This window comes from Ascaphus truei, chromosome 9 (genome assembly GCF_040206685.1).
Source record: "Ascaphus truei isolate aAscTru1 chromosome 9, aAscTru1.hap1, whole genome shotgun sequence".
NCBI classification, from domain to species: Eukaryota; Metazoa; Chordata; class Amphibia; order Anura; family Ascaphidae; genus Ascaphus; species Ascaphus truei.
In genome coordinates, this window is record NC_134491.1 from 60500190 (window position 1) to 60509502 (window position 9313).

The 9313-nt window shown below is 40.2% G+C and overlaps 1 protein-coding gene across 1 annotated transcript; it reads left to right on the plus strand.

The window, feature by feature from the left end:
- Positions 1-255: 255 nt before the first annotated feature.
- On the plus strand, positions 256-9103 carry LOC142503252 (interleukin-20-like). The gene is made up of 5 exons (XM_075615414.1): positions 256-303; positions 2604-2666; positions 4969-5121; positions 6039-6113; positions 9026-9103. The coding sequence occupies exons 1-5, from the start codon at positions 256-258 to the stop codon at positions 9101-9103; spliced, it is 417 nt and encodes a 138-aa protein (XP_075471529.1).
- Positions 9104-9313: the final 210 nt, after the last annotated feature.

Sequence of the window (9313 nt, forward strand, 5' to 3'; positions counted from 1 at the left end):
TTTGTATTCAGGAAGACACTAAAATAAAAGATTTCAGGTGTGTGGGTGAGTTTGGGATATGGTTGGGTGGCTCCTTTTTTTGGATAAGGATGGGAGCCGGTGAGTACCATTGAAACTGAAACTGAAAATGAGGGGTAATTTCATTTCTAAGAAGAAAGGCAGGTACAGTACTAAATCCCCCTCTCAGGTAATTAGCCAGAAGACACATAGCCATCCCCAATATGCTTCCTCTCTGGAACACTATAAATATGGACGATGTATTTCTTATGGGATCTTCAAATTAACAGCTGTGGATACCACAAGGTAAGTTAACACGGCTGCGTTTGGTGATATTACATTTTGAAAATTGCATTTTTATGTTGTTTTAATAGACTTCCTGTTAGACAGTATATCTACCTTTGTTTCAACCTATTTTACAGGGACTTAAAAATGGCTGACCTTCCATCTCATAAGAAATAACCATTTGTTGCCTAATGATTAAATGATTCATTTTTTAAACAGGAATGAAGACTGAATAAAAGGGATTATGGAGTAGATCCCCCAAAGGGTCGCTCATTTTTTAACGTTCCGTTATCTCAATTTAACGTATCCATATCCGTAACGAGTATCCCTAAAGTGGCTTAGCGCTACAATTTCCTGGCATTTTCCTTAAAAATAACGGACCCTTACATTTTATCGGACCGCAGGCTTTACTCATATGCAAATAATATGGTAAGGAGTCATTTACCTAACCCTGGAGATCCTCTGACCTCCGTTACTGTTAGCGCATGGGAATAAGGCAACGATATTTAACACCTTCCAAAAGCTGCCGTTGCTCACATCTAGACCCTGACTGTCAGTGTGTTACTTGACACCCTCTACAATTCAATTTGTCGTTTTGTTCTCCAATGCAACTACAACACACATCACTGCGAAATGCTCAAAGAACTAGATTGGTCATCACTAGAGTCTAGGCGCAAAGTTCACCTTTCCTGTCTCACCCTCAAATACTTTCTGGGCAAGCTACCCAGCTACCTGAACAAGCTCCTCACCCCTACCACATGCAGTACCTATCACCTGAGATCAGACTCCAAAAGACTATTCATGGTCCCAAGACTCAACAAAGTATCCGGACGTTCCTCCTTCTCCTTCCGTGCACCCCAAAACTGGAACAACCTACCAGAGACTCTCATATCCACCACCAGCTTAAGTTCTTTCAAATCTAAGGCTGTCTCACACTTTAATCTGGTCTGTAACTGTTTCATAAGCTCATAATATATATTTTCTTTAACTGTGCATGCAATGTCTTGTATATAAATGTATACCTTGTTCATTTATGTAACTGTATTTGTAACCATGTATTATTTGTTTTACTCTGTGCCCAGGACATACTTGAAAACGAGAGGTAACTCTCAATGTATTACTTCCTGGTAAAATATTTTATAAATAAATAAATAAATAAATTTCTGTGAATAGCCTACAAGCAATGTACCGAGTATAGGACTTAACCCTTTCGTTACAAAAAGTTACACGCGTCATACAAAGATATATATTAGGGATCATATAAATGTCTGAAATATATCATAAACTATATTATGTCTGTTAGTGATCAAAGTGATATGTTTGTGTGAACTAATATGGTATATCATGTAATAATGACTGTATAAAGTATGGCTGTACAATAATAGATATCCCATACATACCTCAACAATATTAATGTACTATATTTATGCATATGATTAGCTTTGAGGATCCCCATTAAATGAAGGAAGAATGATGTCCGTAACCTAATTATATAACGTAACGCTATTTGCCCTCATTTAGCACACTTCTGAGTACCTACCCTTATTTCCCATATTTACTAAGCGTTGCTATTCCACCAGACACCTTGTGGCTCATTCAAGTGAACTCTAATCTCTCTTCCAGCACCAAGAGATGTCTTGTGGCACCACTTAGTAAATGTGCCACTATTTTTATAACAGTTGACTTTCCTGTGTTTTAATGAATGGATTAATTAGTATTGTCTCGATTTAACATTTGTAGAAAATGAAATGTGTCAAATAAAAAGTATTAAACAAAGCTAGAAAAACATCAACGATTGATAGAAACTGACAAATGCTCCGACCCTTTATACGTTTTTCTGGATATAATCCAAATTCTATTGTTACATAGCAATGTATACTATCAATGTGCGAGCTTTTTCATTTCAACTACAATTTTTACAGGGACCCTACCATGATTGCATTCCAGTATTTTCCTTACCGATGCCACTTCTTTGTCCTACCTCAGGCAAATAAATACATTTTCTTCTCTCTTTACAGCAGACGTGAAAGGCACAGGAGAAGAAATGAAGGGCTATCTTGCGTGTGCCGCCTATCTTTGTCTAATTTTTGTAACCAGTGTAGCGCCGATGAGGCTGCCACACCGTGTATGTGAGGTATCTCCAAATACCCAGGAAATAAGAGACCACTTCTCTATCATACGCTCTGTGGTTGTAAGTAGATACACTGTAGCTGCAAATGAATGGGGTCGTGGACTTTCTGGACCAGAAAATTCCATTGGGGTTGGAATGGATGTGTCAGTTTGAGATGAAAATAATAAGCGTGTTTATTTCTCTCCATCAGCAATCAGAAGATAAGCACATGGACCTCAGAATTATGGAGCAGTTTTGCCTACAGGAAATACCCGTAAGTATTCCTGAGATTATATATGGTTATCATTGGAGTAAGATTTTCACTGTCCCCATTAAAGTTACAGCACGGCAGTGTGAGTCACATAAACAGCAATTAAAGTGCTGAAAGGGTTAATTGCATGTGTGCTAATGTATAAAGAATGATTAGACTGAACCAAAGTTATATATGAAGTCAGAGGCAATTGCTTTTGCTTCACTGTACTCTGCTAAAGAGGCAGTCTGCACGGCACTTAAAAATAATAATAAACCCATATTTTTTTTGTTTAAATGTATACAGCATTTCATTACCTTTATTGAAGTCTAATTACCTAAACTGCCGATTGATTACTTCTCCCATGATCGATCAGCAAAAATCCTACTTCCCAGGGTTCACCAAATGGCTGCCTTTCAGTTTCAATCATCCAGTCAGCAGCTACAATGCATTCTTATATTATTAAAGTAACATTATGTATTGTTACAGTGTGCACCATAAACGGCTGAGAATATTGGCAACACATTATCACAAACAGGAAAAGGTTGCAAAGATATTGCACTGCTGGAGAGGTGGGCTAAAACCTGCTATAGAAATCAAAGGATGCTCACTTAGTATGTTAAAACTCAATAAAATGGTATTGAGTTGAATAAAAAAAATAAAAAACCCACAGCTGTGGGATATTGCATGAATTCTTCTTTTAAAGGCTGCCCGGGACCCTGTAGGTATTATTTCCCTGTTCTGAGGCTGCTATCACTCCCCAATATTATGTTGTCACAAATGTAACTGTTTCCCTTGGCTTCTGAGCCTGTTACCTTGGCAACTCCCCTCTGCTTTTATCTAAATTGAGATGCCCCTCCTTCCCCCACTAGTTGGAACAGCTCTGGCTTATTTCCTGCTTGTCCAGGCAAGCATGCTTCATTTTGGAATCAACAGCCCTGCGAGTAAACACTCGCTTCTCACTGCTTCTCCTAGAACCAGGCATTCATTTTCTACCTTCCTCTCACAAATGCTACCTGCAAGTTGTTTTATGCTTCTGTTAACCCCCCTCCAATAAAGTTAAAGAAAATAGAAGAACTCTGTCTCTGTCTGCATTTAAAGGGGACGAGTTTAAACTGCCTGATCCTACTCATTAGCTACAGTTAGTCTGGCCAGAACCAAGGCTATTTTGCAAATGCCGTAACGTACAAATGGATGTTGGAAAAGGAGCCCTTGAATGGCACATTGTCCTATCCAGCCTCGGACCTTGATTAACCCTTTGGGTGCCCCAAGGCGTAGCTACTACATCATGGGGTGTGGCACTCCAGGGGCCCCATGATGTAATGGCTACTTAATGCCCTTCGATGGCTCATTTTCTAGTGGATATTGCGTCCTCTGCTCCTATGGGGCGTTCACGATATTTGTCATAAAATCTGAATCTGGGGGTTCCCCGGAATTGAACCATGCTTTTCCTACCTCCGGGTACCTCCTGGTTCCAGAGATATTTACCTTTTTATGTGCTGGCAAAATGGAAGTAAAATTAAAAATGGCTACCAGAGTCATCCAATGGGAAGCTGCAATATCATGCTCTATGACATTGCGGCTTCCTATTGGCTTTTGGTATTAAGGCTTGGATGGCAGCCATACTGATTTTCAAAAAGGACCCGAAATACTGGCACATTCAAAGGTAAATATCTAAAGACTGGGTTATCGACCCTAGAGCTACAAATATCGCAGTCCAGCTCCAGGAGACCTCCTGATTCCAATTCTGTAGAAATGAAAGGAAGAAAATTACCTTTTCGATATTTAGGACCTTCATGTTTCTTCCCCAAGCAGTTACTGTATTAACCCCCACTGCCTCTGCTTGGAGGCTGTTCCATGGACCCACTAGTCTTTCAGTGAAGGACTTTCTCATGTTTCCCATGAGCCTCCAGCTTTAGGGCATGACATTTTATTCTAGCATTCCTGTTTCTATAAACAAAAAATACTTCCTCAATGTACTGCACCTTACTGGTATCCTTAATGTGCATTAAAGTCCTTAATCTATCGTATTCCTCCTCTCCCAGTCCTCAAGATCCCCCAACAGGTCAGGTTTTCAGGATATCCAAGCTTCAGCATAGGTGGCTCAATCAGTGGCCCAGTTGAAGACTGAGCCACTGATTGAGCCACCTGTGCTGAAGCTGGGATATCCTGAAAAACTGACCTGTTGGGGGGGGGGGGGGGGTCTTGAGGACAGGAGTTTAGAACCCCGAGTTCACCCAACCAGCACAACCATGCAAGAGACTCGTTGTTACCTGAGCTTGTTAGGTGTCAATGTTGTAACGATTCCCCTTCATTCTGTTTCCAGCTATCGGATAGATGCTGCTTCCTGCACCGCATGCTACATTTCTACATGGGGAAAGTTTTGAATCGTTACATCTCACAGAACCTGAAACACAATAAGAGCATCAGAGACATTGGAAACTCCTTCTATAGCCTCAGTGAAGAACTGAATCCCTGTGTAAGTCCTTAGAACTCTGTGAACAACTGGACCATCGCTCCAAAAACAGGAGCAAACAGCATTGATTTCACTCTGTGTCACATTGTGTCAATGTATCAAGGGACTTTGCTCCAATATCACTCCACATGCATCAGTGAGCATTTTGGGGAGAGGGTATAGTAGGTATTAGGGGAGAGCGAGATCAATATTATAATATTACATATAATATAATATTCTCACCATTATAATATTAGAACGAGATGGAGAAAGCACCTATAACTGTCGCAGTGTCCTTCTCTCTCTGCAGCAGTGATATATCCGTCAGGTTTAGGTGGAGTTATCTCTTCTCCTGTGAGATCTGCGCTCAAACCAAGAAGCTCAGTTTTCATGTTTCGTACAGTACATCTGCCTCTGGTGCAAATGGACAAAGATAGAAATGTATGCCTCATTTTTTTAAAGAAAATGTATCCTAACTTTTAAAGAAGGAACAGAGGATGAATTTGCTTGCTTGTCTCATGTATTGCTTCTCACCGTCACTGCCCAGATTCTCTGTAATTGTCCTGGAACACTGTCATTATTTCTCTGTCCCCTATCGCTATTCTCACCATAACTGCCACTTTTTCACTTTTGTCACAGCATCTGTCATTCAGGCTTTGTCTCCTATGCCTCCTTTCACATTGACATCCACTTTTCTTTGCAACTGTCCAATCAGGTTTTTCTCAATATATCATTGTGCCTCTGTCTCTTGTTGATACGTACATTGCTGTTAACCAGGAGTAGATTAGCAATAATTCTAGTTAGATCATAAAGTTACAACCCAGCCCAAACCGCATGAACAAACATGAGGACTTCTATTTACTGTACATTCTATAAAATCTGCAACCAAAGGCACGGTTAGAAAAAACCCTCATTTCTTTGTCCCTCTTGTATTCCTCTAGCACTCCCGAAAGATGTGTAGTTGTCAAGACCAAACATCTGCGAAACTGGAGACCATTGAAGATAATTTTAATAAGGTGAGGTGCTTCTATTTGGAGCGCTGGAATATACCGTCTTGTACTTTGTCAAGAAAAGGAAGATTTTGGTAGCAGTTTTTAGAATTCGAATTTGGCTTTTCGTACCCATCGTAGAATGTGTAAGGCTGAGTATATGAGGCCAGTACTAAGCAGGACATGGAGACTGTGATGGCAGATACAATAGATTTGTTCAAAAAAGGCTGGACATTTTTTTAGATAGGAAATGTATACAAGGATATACCAAATACGTATACATGGGAAGGATATTGATCCAGCGATTAATCCGATTGCCAATTCTTGGAGTCAGGAAGGAATTTATTTTTCCCCTTATGAGATATCATTGGATGATATGACTCTGGGGGGGGTTTGTTTGGCTTCCTCTGGATCAATAAGTAAGTATAGATATAGGATAAAGTATCTGTTGTCTAAATTTAGCATGGGTTAAACTTGATGGACGTAAGTCTTTTTTCAACCTCATCTACTATGTAACTATGTAACTATGTATGAGAGGAGGAGGGGAGCATGGTGGGTTCAGATATTTCCAGCTTGAAAAGGAGGCTGGGAAGTGTTTGATATTTAAAGGCAGATATCAGCTGTGATTAATTGTCCTGATGCAGACCGGTGGACTCAGCCTGGACTGCCATTTGTATGTGACAAATACAGGCTTCCAATCAGAAGGCAGATACAGTAGATATTTGTAAGAAAAGATTAGACAGTTTTTTGTTGTTGTTCTTTTTTTTAGAAATGAAAGGTATACATGAATATGCCGAAATGGCTAAATATATTAAAAGCATTGATCCAGGGAAAAATCTCATTGGCATTACTAGGTTCAGGGAGGAATTTTCTCCCCATATGAGACATAATACTGTTTATTTTTTTGTTGGGGTCCTTTTGAGTAATATGAATATAAATATGGGACCTCACCCTACTAGAGATACATGGAGGTTGAACTCTATGGGTGTCTTTTTTCAACCCAACCAACTATGTAGCACTTTTATTATCTTGCAAAGAATAAGTCCATAACTTAGTAACTTAATCTATGATTTTTGACGGTCGGCACGTACAACCACTTTGGCATTGAGGGAGTTGATAAATAAATAAAAAACTAAAGTTATCCACAGGGGCCCACTCACTTGATATATTATTTCCTAGACAGTAGGGAAATAAAAAGCTAGCACTCACTTAAAATAATCAGTGAATGGAAACTCCGCTCTCCGCCGTATACAGGATACTCAACTTCATCGGTAATTGAGAGTGAGGTAAAACATTCCGTTCATGATTGGCCAATTTCAGTGTGTTGTAAACGCCATCGTCAGGGAGCAACGACCAGCCGGAAGTGAGCTCACACAATATAAACCATTAAAAGTGATTCATCTAGAGAAGAACATGCGGAATGAATACTATGTGGAAACACATAATGACAATTAACTTCAATGGTTACATAGTTACATAGTTACATAGTAGATGAGGTGGAAAAAAGACATACATCTATCAAGTTCAACCTATGCTAAATTTAGACAACTGATACTTTATCCTATATCTATACTTATTGTGTGTGCTCACTTCTGTCTGGGTATCTTGCCTGACGATGGAGTTTACAACACAGAAACTGGTCACTGTACAGTATTTGTGACGTACTGTATGTATTGTTTTGAATTGCTATAATACAATGATTCTTTTGATAATCTTTTGGATACAATGTAACTGCAGTCTCTTATTCCTGAACAAGACATGTGCCACCTCAGTCCTCGTTACTTATCGAGCTGCAAATACCAGTTTTAAGTGACTGACTCCCATCTAAGGCTGCGCTTATAGTGCTGGCGACGGCAACAGCGATGCGATGTCACGTCAAAACATATGCATTGCCGCCGTCGCGTGCGCTTATAGTAAGCATGGCGCGATGGAGAGACGGCTTGGTCGCAATCGCTGGAAGTAATCTTAATTTGATTTTTCCAGCGACCGCAGCCTGACGTCACCGTCGCCGGCACTATAAGCATTGCCAAAAACGGATGATAGTGAAATTTCCCTGGTCTTATTTACTTTCCCCTTGAGTGCTCCATGACGTAGCTACCACAACATGAGGTCCAGGTGCCCCCATTACATAGCAGCTAGGTCATGGACCTGGGCTCGTTTTCTTGGAGAGATCATGTTCTGTGCTCCTGTGAATGAGATCTGACCGGACGAGGAATGGAAGAGGATAAGTCCTCTTCCGTTCATATAAACAGTGACGTTGTGGCCAAGTGTTGGTTCCCGAGGAGCGGTCACATGATCGCAATGCACTGGAAGGGCTGTGACACTCTGGTGCTGCATTCCCACTGGCATTCAAATGGTTAAAGTGAATACTTTTAAGCATTTTTAAAAAAAATGACATACAATTTAAAGCAGCAGTCCAAGTTGCCATTTAAAAAAAAATGTCCCCCCTTTACTATGTGCATCAATACAATCCACACAATGAAAAGTAATTAGCTAAGTTGTGATTGATCTGTATCTCCTGTGATCGATCAGCAAAGATTCAGCTTGAGGGTTCACTAAATGGCTGTCAGTGCAGCAGAAGAGGACCAAAGATGCAAAGTTCTGTGGGGAAGATCATGTGACCAGACAGTCACTAGATTCACTTGGTGCACTGCTAGAGAGAGGGCAGGGTTCAAAAAGGGGTGTGCCAGAGCCTGTTTCAGAAGATGAAGGGGGTGTGACTTTGTAAATGGTTGCTATAGAAACAAAAAATGCGTGTTACATTATAATACATTAAAAATGTCATTTCAGAGTTGTTTTGAAAGAAATGCTTCACATATTTTTTTTTTTAAATACACATGTAGGATATTGCTTAGTCTGCAGCTTTAAGGGATGCCTTTTTGTTAATAAATAGACCACACTATATGACAGGTTTCTCTCCCCCTCCCTTGCGCTTTCAGCTGGATCATACTTCTGCAGCAGGAAAAGCTCTCGGGGAGCTGGACATCTTGTTAGACTGGATGGAAAAGCAGTATTAGGAAATCTTCTGCACAGCTGAGGCATGATGATTCCTGCCCAGAAGAGCTTACAATCTAATTGCGTGTGGAGAAAGCTAGAGGAGTTACGTAGCTTGGTCAAGGTGGCACAGGATTTGTGCAAGATTTTATATTGGCATCTCCTACTTTCATCTTTATGCAACAGTCTCCTCTGCTGATCTCTCATTTCTTTCGAAGTACCGTATCTGAACC